At 39.9% G+C, this 25,499-nt stretch overlaps 1 protein-coding gene across 4 annotated transcripts in view; it reads right to left on the bottom strand.

Moving 5' to 3' along the window:
- CSGALNACT1 (chondroitin sulfate N-acetylgalactosaminyltransferase 1) overlaps positions 1 to 25,499 on the bottom strand; it is a 59,625-nt gene that overhangs the window by 18,888 nt on the left and 15,238 nt on the right. For all 4 annotated transcript variants that reach the window (XM_054295502.1, XM_054295499.1, XM_054295500.1 and 1 more), the window contains 7 exons: positions 15,961 to 16,214; positions 13,432 to 14,354; positions 6,415 to 6,631; positions 4,741 to 4,842; positions 3,792 to 3,970; positions 3,347 to 3,441; positions 238 to 319 (listed from right to left, as the gene is read on the bottom strand). In XM_054295502.1, coding sequence (XP_054151477.1) covers positions 238 to 319; positions 3,347 to 3,441; positions 3,792 to 3,970; positions 4,741 to 4,842; positions 6,415 to 6,631; positions 13,432 to 14,065 — 1,309 coding nt within the window. In that variant the 5' untranslated portion in view covers positions 14,066 to 14,354; positions 15,961 to 16,214. The remainder of the gene's footprint in view (positions 1 to 237; positions 320 to 3,346; positions 3,442 to 3,791; positions 3,971 to 4,740; positions 4,843 to 6,414; positions 6,632 to 13,431; positions 14,355 to 15,960; positions 16,215 to 25,499) is intronic.

The following is a 25,499-nucleotide window of genomic DNA, read 5'->3' as shown; positions in this document are numbered from 1 at the left end:
TTTAACTGCCCGTCTTCAAATATTTCACCATCAGAGAAAAGTTCTTTATTTGTAGTTTTATTTGTAAACAGTGTTTAGATTCTGGTAATTCTGTTACACCTAGGAAAAGCCTGAACATCTAACCCCAGCACTGCTGCAAATTAGTGAGACAGACACATTGGCAAAGGAAAGGGAGGCTGATCATAATTTTCTATGTTTTAGCAAAAAGGCAGGTGTATTGGAATGTATTTTTCTTACCTATGTTGATAAAATCAGATCTGTACTGGCAAGTCATCCCAAAACCAAAGTCTCTCCAAAATCCAGTTTCTTTTTTAATAATCTGCATGGAGGGAAATGAATATTTATATAGAAGCAGAAATGCTTTCAGAGTGAGCATTCTGACCTGAATGTGGTCAGAAATAGGAGCAACTGCCCTTTATTCTTCCCCATGTGAATCCACAGCTGGTCCTGAACCTGTTTTTGTAGATATTTGTTGGATATATCTATATATCTGCCACCCCAAAACAGCTGTGTTCTTAGCTATCATGGATAACCCCCCTGATCCAGAACAATCAGGTTTTGCTCCACTCCTGCTGTTGTAGACCAAGTAGAACAATATCACACCTCTGGAGATAATTTCTTTGCAGGCAAAGCATCCTCCAAAATTGTTAGTTTCTGTGGGATTCACACCTGATGTAAGAAACATATTGGTAAACCAGGGAAGCCAGACTTTGCTGTCAGAACAGATGGTGGCATCTGCATTGTGGACCACAAGAGCTCTAGAAGAAAACAATGGTTCTAATCTGATCACACAATCTACAGCTTTTTGATTACATTGATGTTGAGTAACAAGAATAATTTTCCATTACAGAAAATGCTATATTCACCTAAAATTGAACTCCAGAAATGCTTGGTGATAGATATATATCCCATGAAAGCCTTTGTAAAGATGAATGGTGTGCCTTCCTGAGATGGACAATCAAAATATTATGTATTACAGGTAGAAAATCAGAGCACTGAGAAACAATGGCTATAATTTTGAAAGGCAGATATCCAAGTACAGATCTCTAAGGTCATAATTCATGCATGTGAGTGACGTAACCCAATCTGGTGAGACATCCAAGAGCTTCAAGGGATAGGCATTTAAATCCTCTGAGCAAGTCAGCAGTACTTCACACTCTTGAATGCAGTTTCTTTAGAAAATCTTGACTTAGTTGTGACAGAATTTCAGAAGATGAGGAAAGAGAACTTCCATTTCTGGTTTTACAAATCCTAGTATTTTCTTTATGAAGAAATGCTCTTCCAAAATTTTCTCTCCTGATTTATTGTTCATGCCTCCCCTTTTTGTTCATAACTCTTGTCACTTCAAATGCTTTTTTAAAAAAATTATTTTACTGCTTACATTGCTATACATTTCATTTCTCATTTCTCCTTTCCTTGAAAAAGCCAAGTCACTGCAGAAGCTAATTAAAAGGAAATAAGATTGAATCTGTCAGGCCTGCACTGTAACAAGAAGTCTCCATCACGATGCCCTTACAGCAAGCTACTCATGTGCATTAGCATTATTATTTCCCATTAGGGCAAGTGGCTGCTGCACAAATCAAATTCTATCCAAGATTTCTGAAGGATTTTTGTTTTTCTCCTCAGCAGCCCAAGTTCCAGGACAGAGAGCTAACACTGTCTTGTTTTATTGGCATAGATCTGGCTTTATGCCTGGCAACTAATGTGGGCTAAAAATACAAAAATATACATAAAAATGGGATTGGCTGTACTTCTTTAAATCAAGAAGCTTTTTTGACATAAGCATCACATTTTATGATTCAATATTAGCTATAAATATTTTCACAATCCTGACAATGTACTTTGTGGAATTTATGCTAGCTTGAAAGCTAAACTCTATTTCATTCCCTAAGCACAATTTTTACAAGCTTGAGGATCCCTGACAGGCTCTGAGCAGAGAAAGAAAGGCTTATGTGAATCCCATGGTATGATCAGAACAAATTTCTTCTGAGAAAAAAACAGTACAAGGAATTTTCCAGACACTTCAGTAAAAGGATTTCTGGCTATATGTTTCATAACACAGAGAGTAGTTTAAAAAAATACTTTAAAATGTTTTGGATTGACTTTTCAAAATCTCATTCTTCATTTTTATGGAGGAACTGTACAAGGTGGGGGTAGTGATGACAGAAGACTGGACTCAGAGACCAGGTGATCTTTTTCAACTGTGACTGTCTCTGGGCTCATACCACCCCTAATTCATACTTATCCAGAACAACAATAGAAGCTGGGATGCTCTGGGGACAGTGTCCAGCCAGGGACAGGATGAGCCCTAGTGAGTGCAGTGCCTGGCAGTAAGAGAGGCAGATGTGGCAGGTTAGGACCTGGCCCAGAGGAGCTGAATGAAGCTGCAGAGTTGGCTTATGTTTCAATTTGAAAATTCAGCCACTTAGCAGCACTAGTGGGTAGAGAACTGTGGCCCACTGACTCTGGAGAGAAGCAAGACTCGCTTCTATCAGGCCTTCAGGCTCAACAACAGTGCAACACCAGAGCACAAGAGAATGGAGAACAGTGTTTGCAGCAGTGCCAGGCAATGGCTTGGTCACTAACATTCATGTGAACCTTTAATCTGTGTGCTCTTTCTTCCTCACAACAGCTCCCTTCTCATTCAGGAGACTCCTACATGTCTTAATCATGTGCCTTATGGCAATGTTTTTAAAAATACTGCTTTTTTCTCTTGTCAAAATTATGCAGGTGAGATGAAAATCAGTGGAGCTGTGTTGTGTTGTATCAGTGCCAGAATAAAGTGACAGTTCCAAGCATGTGATTTGACTCAGACATTTCAGAAACACACTGTCTGCTCACAGGCAGTTCAGTCATGAACTGTGGGAAGGCAAAGGCCACTGTAAGGTGTTCAAGTAAGTGGGGAATAACTGTGACAGCTCCTGGAGTTCTCTTTTTACTGACTGATCTGAGGACAGCTCTGCTTTTTACAAATGTCATGTCTTCAAATGCAAATAGTATTCAGTGACAGGAAGAAATCAGAGCAAGTCAATGACTGTCGCCCCAAAACAGCACACCATGGAGGAATTGTTCACTAGTTAGGAAATTCCTTCTAACAGAGAAGCAGACATTTTAAAAATTCTTAGTTTCCATGTAAAAACTTCAAAAAGGTTGAAAATAAATGGCACCAATGTACTTCCCAGTGAAAAATACTGCAGAACTCACAGTAAGGTGAGTGTTGTAGGTAATTTTGTCTGTGTGGTGGTCACTGTGCACAAGGAATAGGGAAATGCTATCCAAGAGCACGTGTACCTTTAAAAATGCTTTGTTCAAATAGAAGCAGGCATTCAGAGATGCATGTACTTACCAGCTGCTGTTCTAAAGATGGTATGGAATCATGGTGACCATAAATTATACTGGGGTTATACTGGCTGAAGAGAACAGGATAAAATACCTTCTTCCCTGGAAATGACAATGGGTTTGTTTATTTAAAAAAGCTGTATAAAACACACTTGTCTCTTACAAGGTACAGTCCAGACCTGACCAAATCCAGACAAAGTCACACAAGTTTTGCACTAAGCCTATGTTCTTTCCATGAGAATGTGAGTGTGAGGATATAATTAATAAAAAGATCCTGTTCCAGAAAGAACAGGTGCTGAAGGCAAGAGATTCTATCACACTGGGAGCAAGAGCTGTTACAACTGATTTACAGTAGCTTCATTACCAATTCAAAGACAAGAATACTCTGGTGAAGGATTTTACATAATAGGTGGAACCTGTTGAAAGACAATGCACTTCATGAGGAGCAGTACCTGGCTGTGTGTTCAGTCTACAGGAGTTCAAGAATTCAGCTGTGAAGTATATGTCCACATCGCAAAAAAAGAGAACAACATTGTTTCCTTTCCAAAATCGAGCGCCAACATCTAACCCTTTGCCCCTGGAAAACTCTTCATTCAGCTGGATGAAGGTGAAGTTCTTGAAGTTGGCTGACCTAGAAAGGAAAATATTCAGCAACTTACCCTGTCCATCCAGCTCTTAATACAAGCTGGGGGTGGGAACCCCATATGAAAGAATTAACAGATTAATAGAAATCTGTAGTATCACATTTCTGAGAGCAACTGGAGGGAAGAGATGTCCTGTTTGACTCTTGAGGAGAATTCCTACCTACGTTCAGAACTTGACCTGTGTCAAGCACACACTAGCATTCGTCACAGACTTTATTTGGACAGATCTCACAAAAATCCCAACAAGGTTTAGACTCACAAAAATATCTTCAGTGTGCAAATTTCAATTACCTGTGGTTACATTACTGTACCTATACAAGGGTCTTCTTCCTACACAGAGAAGACAAGCAAAAGGCTGCAGTGCCACATGATCTTGACAAATACAGCTATGTAACCAAACTCAACAGAGCACAACTGGCCAAAAGTATCCAGTTCCTTTGTGCTCTACTGAAATTTTCTTCCACCTGCCTTTGGAAGTCAGCTTTCAGTCCTAACAGTCAAAGCCACTTTCAAAGAACTAAAGAATTACCAGTGTGTGGGGGGGAGGAAAAAAAAAAAAGCAGTTGCACTGAGGTAAATTGAGTTAAAATCTGTTCTGCAGAGACCACTCTGTGGGACTCTGGGTAACACCATTTTTATTTGATACAAAAAGAAAGCTATTTTCTGCAATGCACTTTAGAACCTTTTGGCACAACTAAGTTTTGAGTTATCAAATCTCCACTTCACGTAGGATCGCTGTTTATGAACAGGTACTTACTTAGAGGTATTTTCAAGTATTGATTTGACTTCATTCATTTGTTCCTTTCCAAAGTAAACTACAGTGAGGTGAATTCTTCCATCCTGCTGAATGCCCATTTCCCTGGAGAAAAGAGATAGATTTGTGACTTGTTCCAGAAGTTACCTTCCTTCATTAACCTATAGCAGCTGGAGAAGGCAGAGTAGGGTGAACCTCAGAGGCATTCCTGGGGACATGATTCACTGACAGGCATTCTTGTCCTCAGAAAGCTGCTCACTTTCTCCCTTAGAAAAGACAGAAGTCTTTCAGACAGATTAGGTACCAGCTCTCTAAACAGCATTTGTTATATTAATAGGATACTGTTAAAAGAGGCCATCCAGCCCCAGGAAGAATGATCAGGCAGGCAATAACTTCAGCACTCAGGAGAACATGAGAAAGGGGATTTTTATAATATCCTACCTCATAACCTTGAGTTTTTGCAACACATATTCCAGAGTTCAGATCTTTGGCATTTACTAAAACCTAAGTATTAGCAGAGATCAAACGTGTAGCCCAAGGGTAAGACCACTCTGAGCAAATGCTAGAACTGTGCCTCACTTGCACTAAGTTTAGTTTGTAAGAGTTCATCTATAATCAACAGAGAGATCAGCATGACTAGAGGGCGATTTCTCCCAGTCTAAAACAAGATAATCAGAATACTAATCAGAAGGCTAATTTAGACAAGGAGCCTATTTTTAGATGGCTGTAATTAGACAAAATATCCCATTGTAAGAGTATCTTTTGACAACACAGTCTTTTCTGGGCAGCTATTTAAAGTTACATCTCAGTTCAGTTCTTCCTCTGAACATCATATCTGTGCTGAAAAAATAATAGTTTAAGAGTTACTATGCTGAAAGCTTAAATACATTTCCTTCTTGCCTTTTGTTGCCTTAATATTTTATCTAATGGAGCCTAGCAAAGTGTCTGAGAGCGCTGATTCCCCTTTTCCTTTTTTCCCCTTTGCAACTAGTGCTTGGCATTCTCATGTTGCCACAATTGTATGTGCCCAACAAATAGATTGAGACTCTTGAGTCAGGTACATGCAAATCAGAAACCCTGATGACTGGAATATAATTGCTTTTATCGTAATCACTATGCATTAAGCAGCCAAATGCCTTTCAGTCTGTAATCTCAAAAATCACTCTGTGGCACAATGAACTGTTCTGTAAAAGTAGCAGTGAGTGATGTTTTGATAACTATTGTAAATCAAAGGCAACTCCAATGAAGGGGAGAGAGAATGATGCACCTGACTCATCATCAGAAGGCTAATTAATTACTTTATTATACTATACTATATACATTTCATCTAAACTGAATCTGCCGTGCACTCACTCTTGCTCACAACTGCACAGAACTGCACTCATCTCTGATTCTCTCGTGACTGTCCCGTGACAGTCTGACACACACACACCTTCTTGGCCCTGATGGGCCAAGGGAACAAAACATCCTCACTTTGGGTAAACAATCTCCATATTGCATTCTACTTTGGCACGATACAGGCACAGTGAGAGAGATAAGAATTGTGTTTTCCTTCTTCTCTGCTTGTCTCACAGCTTCTCTCTTTTCAGAGGGCATGTGAATACCACAGATAACTCTTTTAATTGCATCTTACTCTCCTAGTAAGAAAAAGTAAAGGCAGCATTGAAGGAAACCCACCTGAAATTCTGCATGAATTGCCGAAATTTGCTGGCTCTCTTGGCCAACGGCACAATGACATTAATAAGTGTGTCAGCCATATTGACATTTTCATTTTTCACTTTCATTACAGGACCAAATGGCCGGAACAAAACAATCTTCTTGAACTGATGTTTTGCATCTCCTTTGAAGGTCAGCTCATACAAGGTGCCTTTATTTTTTTCTGTACGGTAGATCCCTGCATGAAAACAAAAATGAAGAGATTTTTGTATTAAAATTGGGCTTCTAGGGGAAAAAAGGGGGAAAGTCTTAAGTTGCTAAATCTAAGCTGAAAACACAGCAGAGGCAATGAGATATTTTCTTTTATACCAATACACAGTCCACTATCATTTGGAGGAGGCCATCACTGTAGCAGGGACACAGGCCTGGGTTGCAGGAGCTGTTTGGTATTCTTGCAGGCACATTCCAAGGCTTGGCTGAGTTACAAACCCCTGAAGATTACCAACTGCTCACTCTCAGTATAACCCAGCAGATGTACTGTCCTTATTTTTCAGACTGCTCCAATTGCACACTGCAGACATGCATGGGAATGGGATGCAGAGGGACTGCAAAGGCAGTCTGCCTCTCTGCAACAGAAGGGATTAGGCCATCTCCCAGAAAGGCAATTTCCTGATGAGCACTGGGAGGTTCTCTGGAAAGTCCCCTGACAAAACTTTGCAAACAGGCCCCAGCCATCAACTTCACCCACTTTCAGTCAGGACAAAACTCTCCTGTTACTCAGTTCTCAAGAGACTGCTATTTTCTGTATGAATGCCCACTCCTGGTCAAGTAATGGTCTGCAAGGATAACACTACAGTTTGTCAGAGCTAGACCAGGATACTTAATTCATACAATCATGTATTTATTTCCTGTATGGAAGAAACTTTTGACATACTTGATGGCTGAAATTGCTCTGGTTCATGCTGAGAGCCAGCATGAACTATAAAAGCCTTGATCATGCCCCACCGAAATACTATAATATCCTAAATGAGATCAAATTGGCAAAAAGGCTATAGATTTTACCCACTGTAAATGATACTTCAGTCCCTACAGTGTATACTGAAATAAAGCTTTTTCACTGGAAATCCATTAGGTTTAAGAAAGAAAAATTAATGCTAATTCCAACCAGTCATTAAGCCACTGTAAACATCTTAACAACTTAATCAGTACAAGAGTATAATTGCAATGCCTTCCATCTCTTCCAGAAGTTAAAGAGACAAGCACAAATGTCTTGAAAAAAACTCCTCCTCTTAACTTGCTTTTCTTTTCTACTTTTTTTTTTTTTTTCCTCTCCATCTGGCTAGGAAGCATAGCTTCTTCTGGTTATGAAAAACAAGACCAAAATAAGGCTTGCTTTTTAAAAAATTTTGGTTATTCCCTGATGTGTAACATCGCTGGGCATCTGACCCATAGGCTGTCAGCTCTGTCTGTATTTCTTATGAAAGTCTGGGTCAAAGTTTTCTTCAAAGAGCAGTGACATAATCTCTTCATCTTGTATTGCAGCTTTTACATTGGTATAATCAAAAAACTAATTAGGTGTGATTTTATCTGGAGAGAGTTCTGTGGGCTGTCTTATCTTCACTATCATTCTCCAAGTCTCTTATTCTTAATGAACACTTCAGCTGGTTAATAATATATGCAGATTTGCTGATCTATTATTCACTTCATGTTTTATTTTTAATATAAGCTGATTCAACAAATGCTCCAATTCTCCTTCTAGCATAGTAAATGAATCTAGGGAGATAGGAGCTCCATAATTCTTTTGCTGCTAATCTTTCAGCATTGTGCCCTTGACTCCTCCTAGCTTTTTTCATAAAGTCTGCCCAAGCTACAGACCATGAACTACATCTGTTACTGAATGGAGCTCTGACGGCTCCGGGTGTTCGTCTCTGCACGGTCACGCGTAGGATGGCCTTGGGACAGCCCACGCTTCAAAGGACAAGTCTGGACTCTTCAGATTTTCAGTCTTCAAATTGTTTATTATTTCTTATCTACAAAATTTTCTTCCAGCCCGACAGAGGTCTGACCAGCATGGCAGCCAAGGGCACTCTGACCTCCCTCTGGGCAGTCGTCTATTTTTATACTAAAAACTACGTACATCATATTTACCTTTATTTCCCAATACCTTTCACCCATATTATCAAGTGCACCTTCATCAAGGACCAATCCCAAAGTACCAACATCACCACAGAAAATGGATGACAAGAAGAAGAAAGAAGAAGGACAAGACACGCCCTGATCCCTCCATCTTGTCTCCATAACCCCCCTGTACCAAAATCCCAAAATCTACATTTTCACCCTGTAAATACTTCATTCTTACACCATTCATTCCCAAGTGATTCTCTTGTCCTCAAACAGGTGGCACATCCCTTGCAGGGTCAAAATCCAACCACCAGATGCTTCTGGCAACATTCCAGGATTTCCGAGCCTCCTGAGGGTTGTCTCGGTAACTCTGGACATCCGGAGTAATGTGCTGAGTTCTCACAGAGCTCCACTGAATAGTGGCCTAATAGTCCCTTGATTTCCTCCTCCTGGTGGCCAGAGAGTAGAAATCTGGGCCTTTGAAGTCTGCTCACCCATTTATTTTTACAGAAAGCCTGCTGATGATCTGAGTGCATTGTTGGGTGTGCTCATTTGCTCAGGCAGTTTTTGAAGACAGGTTTTACCAAAGATGTTTGTGTTTGAAAGGTTAAGGCAACCTTCTGACATTCAGATAAACAAAATTCTAAATTAAATCTGATTTTCATTCCCTTTAGAGATAAATTGATAGGACTGTTTCATATGTTTGACATAGTGAACTGACATTTTTTCATAATAAAAAAGTTCTAAATTAAATTAAAAAACAAATCTAATAGTATTTACCACACAATATTTCAGCTTTTGCATTTACATTCTCTTCTACCTACCCCAGCCAAGAAACAGTGACCCCACAAATTCCACTTCCCTGGAGAGATGTACTATCCAATAAAGGAAACCTTACCAAATAAGAAGTAGCTTAAAGATGAATGCAAGTTTGGGACCTGACTGGGGTCCCTCATAGGGCTATACATACAGAGGCTGCTTCTAAATCTGTAGTTTTGTTCTTGTTTAGTACCTCTACTATGGCTGAAAACAAGTAGCTTAGGTGCAGGCATTTGTACAAAATGGTAATCCAAGAATTTATAATCCTAACATTTTATACTGAAGAGAACTGTATGCAAGTTTAATGCCTCTAATTAAATATGGCTATTCTTCATTAATATTTAAACTATTTGTTTTTCATTTTTAAAAATGTTCTTTCCTTTTAAAGTATCTTCTTTTTAGAAGCAGAGAACAAAGTGATTTGCCCAAGGGCAGGCAGTGAGCCTTGGAAATGAGTCTGAATGTCTTGAGTCACTCTGGCGACTCACCCAGCAGAACATCCTGCCTTTTACAAATGTTTTCCATTTCCAAAGGCTCTACTTTATTTGTGCCACCAGGACTTTCTATGTGATTCAGGAAGATGTGTCAAACAACCTCAATTCTGAGACATGAACTATGAGGAGAGGAAAAAAGTAGTCTCAAAAAAGTAAACAAAAACCCCTTTTCTTTAGAAGATTGCTTCTGAAATGAAAGCCTTGGAAAGGCCAGATATTAAATCAGGATAAAAGAAGGTTAATTGATCACTTATTGCTTCCATTACAGCAGATATGTTTCAGAATATGCACCATTTCTTTCAGAGGCAGAGAGAAAAGTCAAAGCCTTTGGAAACCCAGTGTAAAAAAGTAAACAGAAGCTCTGTGTCAGCAGATAGAATGGCCCTAAGATGAAGGGAAAGAACAAGTGAGAAGCAAAAATGGCCTGGGCTGAAGAACTGATGAAAGAGCAGTAAGTCTCCAGTCTTCAGAGCAGCAATTCCCAGAGCTCTCTAAAGAAATGGAAAACACCTGATGTCTACTCAGTAGGGCAGGCAAACAACTGCCAACTATATGGATCTACATGAAATGTGTAATTAGCAAACAGCCACACATTCATAACAAAATGCTGTTGAGTGGATGACAATTCTAGCCTCAGTTCTACAGACTACAGGCTTCAAGTCTCCTAGTGTCTCTAGAAACACTCCCTGGACTCATGTTCATTAGTTCCCTTCTGTTAGATGATGTAGGAGCCACTATGAGGATTTATCAGAATTTGTTGTCCTCGTTTTAACTCAGTGCTACAATGGTGTTCCCACTTCACACCCAGTAAAATACAGCATTTTATCCTTTGATGAAAAGTGTCATTCTTTCCTCCCAGTAAGCAGCCATGGCAACATTCCATCAGATAGACCACTACCAGTAGCTGCCCATTTGAGGTAGCAAAGCTACTCCTTTTTCCTTTGCCTCTGAGACCTTGATTAAAATTCCAGTCACTAGACAGCCACATACTTCAAGTAGGGAAACTTTTGATCCAGCATATTTGAAGGTGTTATGGCAGGGCATTTCTTAAAAATCCAGGGATTTTCTGGAGCTATTCATATTAGGAAAGAATATCATCAGGCAGTGATTCCATTCACTTATGGAACACACTACTGAGGCTTGTCAGTCTCCGAATTATCATCTCCATCTCTGAGAAAATGAGCAACTCCCAGATCTATTTGGTGCTGCTGCTATTTACATAAATTAATGACTAGATCTGTTATCCTGCTTTCTGAGCAAGTGGCTTTCTACTGGAAACAGAACAGTCCTTTGCCTGCTTGTAATACACAGAAATTTCTTTTTTTTCCCCATGCTATTTCTTACTGACTCCCCTTGGCAGAAAACTAGTGAACTTGGTTCATAAGTGGGAGGAATAAAGGGGAGAGGGGAGCATTATAGCAGCTGAACAGTCCAAGTGCCTCTGTCAGGAGAGAAGCTAAGCAGAAAGCAGCCAGATGGATACATCTCAAGCTCCAGGGAGAAGGTGTGGCTCCCTTGGTTTTGATTAAGGCGGGGGGGGGGGGGGGGGGGGGGGAATGGAAAATTCCACTACGTGTCAGCTATTGCTCTGGAGGGAGAACTGAGAATCCTATCCAAATTTCATGTAACAGCAAATCTGCTGAGGAGTTTAACTCCGATGTAAGGTACTAGGGTCATAGTCTAATTTCCTAAGTTACTCTGTCTAGAAACTGCAGAGAATGCAACACTAATTTTAAGATGCCAGAGAGACAAAACATTTCTCCTTTAATGCAAGAAGTGTTTGAAGAAACATTTCCCCTCTGCAAAGACAAGAATAAATGCACAAAATTAAAAAAAGGAAGAGATACAGACCCCAGCTGAGTTTATTGCCACACACCATCATCCTGCCTAACAATGAACTAGTACTGAAAAAGTGATAGCAGGTAGCAGGATCCACAAGAAAAGAAAAATCCACACAGGAGGCCGAGAAAACAAGATTACTGTGCACAACTCTATCTTCTAGCTAGACTCAGGATCAGCAACACTCTTGAGCAAAGCTTCTGTCAAAGGCATCTCTAAGTAGAGCAGAAACAAGGACACAAATCCCACGTACTGACAGCAGCAGTTCAGATTTTAAATCCTGTCTCTGACCCTGATTACCTGATTTTCATTTCAGCACATCTCTCCACCTGAACAACCTTAATATGAGAGCAGTAGCCCCACATTTAACATGACAGGCACACAGTTTTGTGTGCTGTTATTGCTTAAGCAGCTGGAAAACACTTAGAGGGTTAGTGCTATTACTTTCAGTGCAAATCTGGGCACTCCCAGAAATCTCCAGCTGCCCATGGCAGTTCCAGAAAATGAAAACAGCTGGCTTGGTAGCTGGGTCAATGGACTCATGGTTGCTGTGTTGCTGGACTTATACTAAGTTGCCAGAAGCTGACGTAGAATCCAGCTTATTACTCATTGTGTAGGCAGTAGCACCTGCAGAGCACTGTTTCCAAAACAAGTTCAGAGTCCAAACTATACTTGAAATGCAGAACTGGAACAGATAATTCAGTCCTCCCTACACATACTGAAATTACACAGAGCAATGGATTTGTCCTTTGATTGGCAGTTTCTGCCATTCTTGGGAGAATAAAGTTGGGGGAAAAAAGAGTGATGAGAAGTCACAGAGATGTCCAAAGGGATTTGGCAGGGAAATTTTCTGCCAAGTCTCTTTGTTTCCAGCCCCAATACATGGATCACTGCATTGGCAAATAGATCAGTCTGCACTGATGAGTGAGAATTAGAATTTGTTCCCTTGAACCTGCAGAAGTAAGGACCTGCCTCACAGGGGAGGACATAAGGAAGGTTCCTTGAGCTCAGACTGAGCAGTGCAGAGGCCTCCAGTTTCTTGAGCTCTAAGTCATGTGAAAGACTTCCTCCCTCTGGAGAATTTCACCATGGTGTAAGAAAGCCAGCAAGATCATTAGTGCATGAAGAACCTCCACAGAGCCAGCACTAGCATGCATCTCTTCCCCGCATTTTTCTGCACTTGTTGCCTGAGCACAGCACTGGTACCTTGTCAAAGTCTCTTACTTATGCATAAAGGCAGGCTCACAGCTTAACTGATATTAAGCAATGTGTTTCAGGAAACATCTCCTTTCTCGTCACCTTCTCACATGGAAAAGGTGGTGCCAAACAGTCATACCTGCTTGTTCAGCACCTATAAAAACTGTAGAAACATATTTTGAAAAGATAAACTAAACAACAAACAGAAAGGAGGAGAATGGCAGCATGGATTTGGACTGCAGTTGCCAGTGTTAATTCTGGAAATAGATCTGGGATTGCAGTCTGGTCAGTCACTCCTTGCTTTGTCAGTTTTGAGGCAAACACATGACTAGAGAGCTGTGAGAACACATTGGTGTCACTATAGGACACAAAGTTGTCACCAGGTCCTGTTCCCCAGGAAAGCTGCCATTTTGCAATAGTGCCTGAGACAGCATCACTAGGTCACAGCACTGACACCATCCCAGACATCTGTGCTCTGACACAGCTCCCATCTCCCTTAGCAACTCAGCCACCCAGAACTCCTCCCCAGCACTGTGTGGACCTTCTAACCTGCTCTCTGCATACGAACCTTCCACAAAGTCAGAGGCTGTGTATAGGCGGGGTTTTGCTTTGCTGACCCCATCTGGCTTGTTCAGGCTCCCCACTGCTAACTCGATCACCTCTATCAACTCATCTCGCTTGTCCTTCCTTACGGGCTTCTCCTCCGGGTGCCGTGTCAGCCCTGTCTCCAGCTGGTAAACCTTCTGGAGGGTGAAGCTCTCAAAGGGCACTGCCGCGTACTCTGTGGACAGCTTAACACCGCTGTGTACCTCTGCTTTGTCTACTTGGGAACGCAGGAAGGCCAACAGGTTGGCCTGGGCCTTCTCTGGCTTACTGTGGTCAAGCTGAATGTCCAAGGGGTCTGGGTACTGGTTCTGCATGTTCTTAAGCTGCTCGGTCCTACCCTGGAGCTCAGCCTTCAACTGGGCAATTTGTTTCTTCAAGCTGGTGATGTAATTGCGGTGCTGCTCCTCTCGCTCTTGCAGAATGACTTCATATCCCTCCTTCACAGTTGGACTGTGCACCCTGGGCAAGGCAAGCTGCTGGTTGTCACCCTTGGGTGTGCAAGCCAACATATAAAAAATAGACACTGAGCAACAGGCCACCACCAGCAGGCCTATAAGTCGGGGAAGAAATAGAATAAATCCTCGTCGGAACATCATATCTCAAAAAAGCAGAGTCTAACCCCACACATGCAACAGTTCTTATATCCATGGAGTGCCACAGAGGCCTCTGGTCTTGGAGTACTCTTACACTGATACATGTATGTGCAGGAACTGGTTTGTCAGCTCTCTTGCAATGTGTTCTCTGCCTCTGTATGGAGCTCTCTCTGGTGTGTACTCAGCAGGACCAAAAGACAAGTTGTGAAGCAAACAGGACACGTCCTGATCCTCATGGCAACACCTATGTTGTTGCAATATGATCAGATGGTGGCTGATGGAGCCTGAGGACCTGAAAGATAAATGACAAAGACAGACAAGTTAGAATTTGGTCATTCAGTCCAGACCATTTAGCGTGTTCTAATTTAGCTTGTTTCTCAGCTGCTCTAGCAGATCTCAAAGCTGTGAAGTGCTTGGGCTAAGACCCTAAAGGTGCCAAGATCCTTATGTGAAAAATCCCATATGTATCCCTTTCATTGTTAATAACATGGCTTGGCTCATTGCCCATGGGAAACTAGTCCAGGCCTCAAAGACTCCCATGCTTCACCATAACGTGGAAGAGTCTAGTGGTCGGATGCTAAAGTGCTCAGTTCATCCAGGCATAGATGGCCCTTCAGGTGTTCTCAAATCTTGGAGTGTTCACTCAAGTTTTGAAATGAAGGCACTCAATCCCACAGCTACCACATACATTTTAGCTTCCAGGCAGATTTTTTCAAAAATGCCACATGACAAATATAGTTCATTCAAACATATGAAGCCTGACCTGGAGTAGAAATCTGATAACCAGAAATCTAAAAACTGTTATCAAGGCCAATTACTACAACTATCATTGTCTGACACATATCCTACCAGATGCTCCCATAAAAACCAGATAATGAGGAAGAGGACATATTCTAGGAACACTCAGACCGATTTTACCCAAACTCAACAGAAGCTTTGTTGCAATTTTGAAACTGTCATCATTGCACATTATTTTAACATTTCAAGACCCTCTTCTGTTTCTTATAACATTATGAAGATCTTTGGAAAAATACACAGTAAGACCATGTTTTCCAATCTGCCTAGGACTATAGACCACAGAGAAGGTGGAACTGGGAACATTATAATTTTTAATAAAACTTCTTCAAGTATATATAGATAAGGGAAAAAAATTAGATTGTTGAAGTTGAATATTGATCTAGCAATAAGCTACATTAAAACAATTGTGCTGAGAACATTACCAGAGAGATTTTCAAAGTCCCTTGGGTTTGACCCAGACCCATGCTGGTGCAAGGAACTTCATCATTTACCCTGTACACTTAGGTATCAAGGCTGAGCGACATCCTAGATTACACATTGTTAGGCATAAACACAATCAAATTAACCCCTTGGTGCTCTCCCCTTGGATGCATGTATGACATCATTACACTCTTGACAGAGAGAGTCACAGTCCTTTTAGGCATAAATCCTTGCTGGCACACCCTTAAGCAAATGCAGTTTGACTAAGAATAAGACTTTGAGAGTTATTTTCAGTTATTTCTAGTCTTGAATCAAAGTCTTATGTAGGACTTTCTATAAAACTGCTCTATGGCTTCCCCCCTTCTGCCCTCCCTCCCGTCTTGATTGACTGTTATTCCATATGCAGCAGTTACACAGAGATATTTCTGATGTTTGGACTGTTATTATTTTATCAGTTTGCAGAGCTTCTGGGAAAAAACCCAACTTTGAGCAGGAATTGAGGGGGCTAGAATGAGCCATAAAAATAGTACTGTGCTTTTTTCAAAGTAATGCTAAATTACTTTTATAGCATTTCTAGAATTCTCCAGAAAATGTCAGCATTTTCAAAGAAAGAATTGCTGATTTTCAAGAAAATATTCAAGCAGCAGGAGAAAAGGACGGGATGAAGTTGGCGCCCTTACCTTTTTGACGTGATTTCTTTGGAACATCTTGGTCTGCTACAGCTTCTTCTCAGCTTGCCAAAACCATTGCCTGTTTATCTCCCTTCTCATGCCTTTCCCAGAAAATGAGTGTACTATGAAAAGTGCTGTCAACCTCAGAACACCTCTTCATTGCTTTCACATTTGTCAGCTGCCTACATCTTCAGTCTGTCTCTCGTGTGGTGAGAGGCTGTAGTGGAGACGCTTCCTATGGATGCACTAAAAATGTTGGCCTCCTGCAATGTAAAGGAGCTTGTCAAAGCAGGGAAAATTAATCTGGGCATTTCTAACTGTACAACAGATCTGGCTAGAAGACTGTAAGAAGGTAGTGTGCAGGGAGACAGGGTCAGGAAGTGGTGAGATGTAGTACATAAAACACTGCTGTGCTTGTATGCTTCCCTTCACACAATTAGTCCATTGACTGAATTGGCAGAAGCTGAACATCAGTGAAAGGATTAGTTGTACTAACATGGTATAAACTGAAATTACATCTCAATGGCTTAGATAAACACACTATTTAATTTCTCTAAGCAGCTACAGATTTGAGTTCTGGTCAAAGAGCTCTTCAAACGTTGACCTTAGAATATATATGTATATAGATAACCATCTTCACTAAAATGTAGTATCTGTCTCTTCAGGGTACTATCTCTTTTCTATATAGTTTTCTGGTTTGAAATCTCTGCCATCAAAGATGCATCTTTATAAACATTTCAGAACAGTAAATTAGCAGAGCTACTTTGTCCTTTGAAACACCATTTCATAGTAAGGAATTGAGACTATGGGGACTTTAACCTTCTTCACAGGATTTTACCATTATGACTGTAGACATCCTGACAAGAAGCTTTCATTGCTTGCACTCTGGATCTGTCTTATTAAATTGTACTGGTAGCTTCAGTGGCATTGCCTTACAGTGACTGACATTTAAATATACATCTGTTACTATACTACTATCTCTTGGACATGCTTGTGAAAGCAGTCCCTATCCAGGTCAGTGCCAATAAAAGCAGATTACTTTAAATCAGCACCAAAGGTGGTCACAGCTAAGGCATGTCAGCTGCATAGGCAAGTACCAGAAAGCCAGGGATGGTAACTCCTCCTAACAACCATTCTGTTGATTTCACCAGACCAGCACAGTTTCACACCAACTGAGATGAAGACAAACTGAAATGTCAGTTTTTTTCCTAGGAACTGACAAAAACGCCTCTGTATTTCACAGCAGTCAGCTGCATCAAGCAGCATTAGTCCGTTTGCAAGCAGAAGCTGTAACAAATATGCAGTGATTAGTCTGGTGGCTGAGGAAAAGGAATGCTTAAAAAAGCCTTCACTTGCAAAAACATCTCCAACCTCAGTTCAACCTGTTAGCCCAACCAGAGGTCAGCTCTGCTCACAGAGGTGCTTTTCACTTGCTTTCAAGGAGCCTGGGCCCAAAAAATGCTCTAAACACAGAAACAGATTCTGTCATCACTCTAAGCATTCTATAAACACTTCTGCACAGTGAAGGGTGCTGCACCCAATCACAGGGAGCTGCAAAAAATGAAAATTGGTTGGTTTGAAATTTCAGATGGTATGCACCCATCACTGTTTCTCACCAACATCTGAACTTTTATTGGACTGTAGAGATACAGGAAATTCATCTCTGCACAGAAGTAATAATGTATTTCAAGTCTGAATTTTTGGCTCTCGAAAACCACACAGAGAATCTGTGCAGGAGAAAGGGACTCAAACCAAAGCATCTCTGTATATATATCTCCTCTCTGAGCTTCACAATTTCTGCACTCCTCATGTTGAGGACAGAAATGAATGGCAAAAGCTCAGTCATATTTGCAGAGGCAGTGATCTCTCAGCACATGTGACATGAGCAATGCTGGATAATTCCATGTTTTTAAGTACTTTCTGCCACAGCTTCTTATTGTAGGTGTAACTCAGACTGGCAACTCCCATTTTAGCTCACAAAACTTTGAAATTCCTTTTATTTTCTTTTTTTTTCAGTAGAGGCAGTAAGTGGCAGAAGCTGCAATTAGGTTTTGTGTAGGTGTTTGAAACATCTTCATTGAATAGCAGCACATGTCACTGTGAGATTTCAGTAGAATCATAATACTCTCTGAGATGAGCTGTGGGGAGGAGGAAACAGATGTTCCACCCAGACTTTAAGTGCCTTACAAAAATAGAGAAAGACATTCTGCAGCCACTTGTAATTTGCCTTGATCTTCTTAATTACAAGGACTGTGCAGAGCACTGCAGACAAATTAGTCTGCTTTAAATGTTAGGAGCAAGATTTTTCCCCTTAGCTTCTCAACAGAAATCCAAGACCCTCAGCAGAATAGAACATGTCACAGGGACTAAAATTTAGTCTCACATAACAATTTACATACTTTATGCAAAAATTAATTCTATTTCTCCTTATGGCTAGATCATGATTTCTCAACTACTTCTCAGCCCAGTTCTTCTGTCTAGGGCTAAATTAAACAGAAGGCTGAATAAAGCAAAAAGCCTGTCTGATAAATTGACTGGGTGTACATTCTTGGCTTCTTGTATTGTCACCTGTTAAAAATGCCACCACTCCCTCTTGGGTTGAAACTCACACATCCCAAACAAACCACTCAAAATCTTAACATCTGGTTTCCAATCTTCAATCCAAATAAAGGGTTAGTAAGAAATAGTATCCAGAATGAAAATGTTAAACATTAATAGTTGAAGACAGTAGACAACTTACTGTAAAACTCTTCATTTCCTAATCTTTGTTTCTAGAGTCATCTTCAACAGAAAGTCTTACTTACATTGTCACATGTTCTCTCAGAAATCCTCAAAATCTAACCCTGCCCACAGAAGGACAATTACACTGTTCCCCTCTGTAAATAACAATTACAGACTGATCCTCTTGCAAATAGGTTACAACAACAGTTAGAAGCTGACTTCAAAAGAAGAAGCCCTCAAAACTTTAACAGTCCTGGAAATACTGTATTTTCCTCTTGTAAGGGAACTGAAAAGTAGCTGTTTCATTCAAGAAGCAGCTTATATTCAAGATACGGTTATAGACTTCTCACTCTGTAAGCTACAAAACCAATGCAGAAGTCCAAACTTTTGCCTTTGATAGTATCTGGACCCCATTTCTGCTAATTTAATTGGGTTCCTCTTATAAGGGTGAAGCATTAACTTTATCTGCTGTGCCACTTTAGCTGAATTCTGAGGTCCATGTGTATTTGTGTTAGACCATCTACTTACATGTGGTCTCACTGCTCATGAAGGGAACTTTCCCAAAGACAGTCCAGAACAGAAATCAAGATTACTCTGAAAGCCTTCTGCTGTCATATGCAGTAAACATGCCAGAGTTGTTTTAACTTTTACAGTAGCCATTTTTACTCTTACAGTAGACATCCAGTAATAATTATTTCTTCTACAGTATCATTTCTGTTTTAAATAAAGCACTCAAAAGGAGTACTGAGGTCCCTTGGTCCTCCCAGTGCATACCTATTCTGTGTGTGGGTTTATCAATGTGTATACACACAAAAGAGTGAAAGCACCATTGCTTTCCTTTCTCCACTGTTAACGGAACTAGTTTTAAAGTTAAAAAAATCACAGAGGATAAACAGTAATTAATTTCTAACTACATCTGAAAAGAACCAGTGTAACACCTAAAATTATCTCCACAATTCAATAACATTGTTTTATCTGATAAAAACCCCATTACTTCAAGTAACTGCAACAACACTCCTAAAACTGCTTTCTCTGCCTCAGAGCAATGTTATCTGTGTAAGACCTGGCAGTTCTCCAGAGATCAATAACCAGCCATTCCAAGGGTCTGTATTAGGAATGCTATTTTTTGTATGAGGTACTCAGATTTCCACTTCACAACCAAAACACACCACCCTTCTCTGCTAAACATGCTGATCTATAGATGTGCAATCTGCACATCCTCAGTGCAACTATCAGCTGGGGATACTATAGGGCCCTTCCAAAAGCCTTCACAGGACTTTTCTGAGAGTTTCCACCACTCTGTCCCTCCTCCAGTAAGGACATGACTGATCCATGCCTTGTCAGGCTCCAAAGAGAAAATGCAGAGAAGAGATGACAAGCATGTGATGCTGCTGCAGAGATGCTGTGACTCACAAAGACCATCTCCATGCTACTACAAGACAAAAAGACAAGGTTTTTCTCTAAAGGTCCATTTCTCATTATCAGGCTCTGGCCTGGAGTTTTAGGAATTCAGTTACTCCAAGAATGTTTTGAACTTTGCTAAAATAGAGACAAGAACTATGCTTTTGAGTTGAGCTGGAATTCAGCCTGGTCTTTTAAGAGCAAATTAGCAAACTACCATAGTTTCCAGAACTAAAACATTGTGGTAGGGCTGGACAGCTGAGATGTTCAACTTAGCTGGAAGATCAGCATCTTCTGAACGTGACCATCACTTTAATTTCATTTAGGTGAGTACCATCTCTGCTTTGTCGATATGGAAAAAAAGGAGCATTTTTGCCCAATCATATGATGCTGCAAGAGCCCTATACAACATCAAATATAGCAGCATGCTGAGAACAGTTTCTTTTTGTAGGAAATTAGCTAACAAAACAAGGACAAGCTACAGCCAGGGAACAGCTAAATAATGCTACTCTAATTTACGATCTAATTTTTTTTAAGATCTAATTCTAATTTTAAGATCTAATTCAATTTCTATGCATGTAGAGAGCTTCCAGATAGACTAACTCAGCTTTAATATAACACCAATCTATACCAGCTTATGAAATATCTTAGAATCAGAGTAATAAGGAAAAAACACAAAATCCATTAGTATTTCCTCGTTAAAGCAAATAGTGGAATAAATTTTGCTTATCCATTTAATTCTGTACCTGGGAAAAAATGCTATTATTTCACTTTGAAATGTTTACACATGCCCCCTCAGTGATTCATAGAAGCAAAAGAAAACTGGCTGCCACCACGGGAATGAACAGTCATTGCTTTTAAGAATGAAGGTGTCCACAGCTCTACGAAAGTAGCTCAGGTCAGCAAGCCCTGTAAAACTGAAGAGATCTACACCTATGTGGGGACACTCTGTGAATGCTTGTTGGTTTAGACCATCTCTTCATGAGTGTTACTTAAAACATTTTCTTGTACAAAGTTCATATTGATGTCACTTTATGCAAGGAACCCCAAAGATTCTGCCAGATGTACATCCCAAAGTTCCACAGCCAAATTTTCAATGAAATCTGAAGCCCAGTGTATGCACACCTGTGATGTAGGTCATGAATCAGGGAAGGTTTAGCACCTATCTATTAAACAAAAGCAAAATTTATCCGTGCATGGCTAAGTTGTGTTCAGAAACAGGAAAGCCTAGCTAGGCTGAGCTGCAGGGTGGAAAGCGGTTTGTGTCTCTCCCAGTATTTGACTAGGACTTCTTTAGTCAAGGCTCTAAAACCTTTCATATGTTTAGCTGCCAGTCCAGGCCTGCAGCTACAAGTGCACAGGGCAGTGAAAGCACCCCTGATTTGAGAAAAGCTGAGAGGTGATAAAGTATCGTAACAGTGACTGCCTGTAAGGTAGCAATAGAGTTTTAAGATGTTTGAACAATCCAGCCTGACCTGGAGATTATGTCTTCCTCTCCTTGCCAGAAATCCCTGGTACAGCTAGAATGCTCTGTACCAAGCTGGATGTGGACTTGAACTTCATTAACTCCAGCAGAGTTGGCAGGGGAAGAGGTTTCCTCCCTCCTGAGTCCAGCATGTGGGAACTGAGAAGAGACATCTGGCTGCCACAAGTCTAATGTTATATTCTTATGGCAATTTTGAGCTCCTTGTACTTGAAATTAAATTTTCTGGGTAGTGTGGTATCAATACAGAGCTTTCAATAAAATAATTAAAAGCAAAGGAGACAACAGAAAAAAACCATTTTGATAGTCAAGGTGTTAAGGATTAGATAGGTTATCTAGGCTGAACAAGAATTAGCAGGATAGGAACTAATTTTGCTGACCAAAATGACTTTTAATCTGTGGTTTACATTACAGGAGAAAATCAAGTTTCAGAATACAAACTAATAACCATGAAGCCAGAAAACAACTGCAGCCTGGTTCAGAATTAGAGAAGCTACCCTGGCTCTGCACAGAGCCCCAATACTTGCAGCATTAACACTCTCCTGTACCTGCCCCCAAGCTCCACTGATCTGCATTTGGCTGTCAGTCTGGTCTGTACTGACAGGAAGAGGCCAGGCCCCGATCCAGCCCCCACTTCCTTCCTCCTCCAGGTTAGTGTTACTCAGAAACAAACGTGCCACAAGGTCTCCTCTCCTTCAGCACCACTGTTTTGATACATGGTTTTGGTCAAAGGGCCAACATTTCCTTGATATACCAGGAAACCATCTCCTAGCAATTCTTTGAAAAGCCCAAGCTCTTTCAGTTATTTCAGTAAAACAGTTTTTCTCTTTCTAGAAGAAGTTTCCAAATATGTTTTCCATTTTTTAATTTGGAGCTCACATAATACTTGAATCTCACTGACTTCACCTTCATCATTAAAGTAGCTAATTCTTTACTATGGAAACTTGAAAAGATAAGTCACAGCAAAGGTCTAGGCAGAGATGAAAAGAAAGGAAGGCTTTTTTATATTTCATATTATATAGTTTTCTATCCACTTGACCATGAAATTCTGCTTCCAAAAAGGAATTTTAAAAACCCCAAACCTGAGTACAACCAAAAATTAAAGAACTATCTTGCAAAACAGAGCTGTCTACAACCTTTCATTCAGGTTGATTGATTTCAACAGAATGAAGATATTTATCATTGTATGATATTTCATTACTTATATAGATTTATTTTTTAATAAAATATTCCAATAGGCTGAGAATGCCTACTTTGTTTTAACTTAACAAATCATAGGGCTTCAAATTTCCAATTCCTGTCAGTTTCTGTATCTTTGAAGGTGTCAGAATGCACACAGGTCCACAGAAAACTGCTTTTGGTCAAATGGCTACAAGAAAAAAATATTCTTTTAAATTTATGAAAAATGTCTTCACATTTCTATATCCTTTAGTTAAACCGAGCCACATTTTCAAGTGTTAATGAGACACCTAATCACAGTTACTTTGGTTGAGTTTTCATCTCTGATCCTCAAATCATATTAAAAATGGAATCTATCTTTCAATTGCTTTATAAGCAATTCTAACAAGTAATTCAAACAAGTAGTCTGATATTCTATTTTACACCTCTTTGATATACCAAATTACAGCCATAAACATAATTTCTCATTGGTCCTTAAGAAGTTTCAGTTCCCTCATTGACTGTATTGGTATCTGGGATTAAAACTGTAGCTTATTAAGGAGATTTTAATTGCAGTTATTGCATATTGTCAATAGCTCTTAAACCCAGTCATTTAGCTAGAAATACATTAAATGTTAACAGTTTACACAAGAGGCATCCTGGTTCCCTAACACAGAGCTGGTTGATGACATAAGTAAAGCCAGTTTCCCTACCAGCAGGAGCTATCCTTTTTTCCCCTTTTGTTACACAGGAGAGGTACACCCTGCAGTCAGCTCAGCGTTTCCTGAAAAGTTACAAAGAGCCTATCCCTTGAAAGAGCTTCAGGCTTCAATCAGAAGCAAAACCATTTCATGTGAAGTTATGAAATAATGCACACAATATGATCTTACTCTGTAACATTTTTCCTCATTGTACCATAAAAGTATCTGACTTGGTTTAATGTAACTTTGTGTCAAAGTTGATGCAAACAATTATTTTTTTTAAGGATAGTTAAATTTTTTAAAGAAAACAGTTTTCTGCTTATCCTTGTTCCTTAGGTGCAATGTTTTTCAGAAAACAGGAATAGAGAAAAAAGTGTAATCTCATAGCCTACCAGAATACTTGAAGTAAAGAAATTTCCTTATGAGTTTAAGCTTCATGCTACTGAGTCTTTGTTTTTCTCCACATGGAAACCTGTCTGCAAACGACAGCATTATTTTTATTTTAACAAAGATTGGCTAGGATGTGTGCTGGCACAGCTGTGTAAGCTAATGAAACAAAAAAGAATAAATTGCTGCTGTGCCTGTACAGTTTTCTTCCATTCCCTCCTTTTAATATTCCACAGTTCTCTGTGGAATATTAAAATCATACCGTTTTCAGTACCAACTCATGGCAGCTTAACTCAGTTTAACTCCCTACATCTCCACTACTTTCTTTCCCTGTGTTGTTCTATTATCACAGGGCAAGGGTTCAACAAGGGCTATTAGAAACAGCAGTGAAATGTCTCACTACAAATAGTTCATTGGTCCCTAAAAGAAAAATTGTTCTCCTATGGATGTAAAAGAATTTCCTTTTTCCAACTGCAGTCAAAATAACAGGCAGAGTTTTCCAGGACTGGCATCTTAAGGACAAATGTCAAGAGAATTTAACAGCCTTTTGTCTGAAAGAGGAAGGAAAGTAACTGTTGGTGGAACATGTTAGTTGTTAAACAGCAGCTGAAAGTTCCTACAGGAAAGAATGAAATATGAGCAAATGGTCTCAGCATGTGGATGTGGACCATGTGGTAAAAAGCAAGTCATCCCTGGTTCAAACAAAATTCACAGAGAGGGAGAATTTTTAAGCACTAGGTTGGTGCATGCACAGGGGATTTTGGTGGTTTAATTCTCTCCTGTTCACAACAAACTTTGCATTGAAAGTGTGACAAAAACTCAGTGAAACTGAAGAAGCTGTGGGAAATCCCTATGTTCTTAAAGGAAAATATAGTTAAGAAAAATTGCCTGATAGAGTAGATGATATCAGCCATCTATGTAATGGTTTACATTGCATCTCTTAGAGGATACCAAGTGCTTTGAAAGGTGAAAAAAAAATCTTGTACAGGAAAGAAATCTTTTTAATATTTGTGATTTTGATGATTAATCTATTCCCTGAGCATAAATTTGTGATTTTGATGATCAATTTATTCCCCAAGCATAAGTTTGAATTTTTGCAGATATGCATATGAAATAATTCTTCTGTTTGGGAAATGTTACTTTCCTTCATTACTTCTCTGGATTTTTACCCTGATTTTGACTTTCATTGCTTCAAAATTGGCATTTTCCCATCTCCTTCTCAGAGAAGTTGCATACTACTACAAATGTAGGTACTGCTTTTAGCTACTTCTGAAAGAGGACAACCAATTTCAATAGCTACTCTTCTTGATCAGTACTTGATTCTATTAAGCTGCAGTCAAAAATGACAAAGAAAAGTGTATTATATGTAAATAACTGGAAAGTTCAAAGAACATGATTATCTTACAGACAATCATAGGCAGAACTCTCCCTTGTTTACTGTAAGAGATGTGCTGCTGAGAGACCTCATTTATTACATTACCCAAAGTCAGGCTCATGCACTTAGCTCCTGAATTGTCTTCTGGACTTCATCTAGCCACATTCCTGATGGGAGCCTAGGGAATTTACCTGGCTAACTTAATCACCTGAAGAGCCATCATAACACAATGCCAATTAACTTATTTTAAGTAATTACAGTGTGTTCATTACAGCCACAACTGAGCTAAGGTAACATTCTAGGGAGTGGAAACCCTCCTGAT

This window comes from Melozone crissalis, unplaced genomic scaffold, assembly GCF_028551555.1.
Source record: "Melozone crissalis strain CALT ecotype California unplaced genomic scaffold, PUWL_Pcris_2 ptg000006l_1, whole genome shotgun sequence".
NCBI classification, from domain to species: Eukaryota; Metazoa; Chordata; class Aves; order Passeriformes; family Passerellidae; genus Melozone; species Melozone crissalis.
This window is presented reverse-complemented; position numbering and strand designations above follow the sequence as displayed.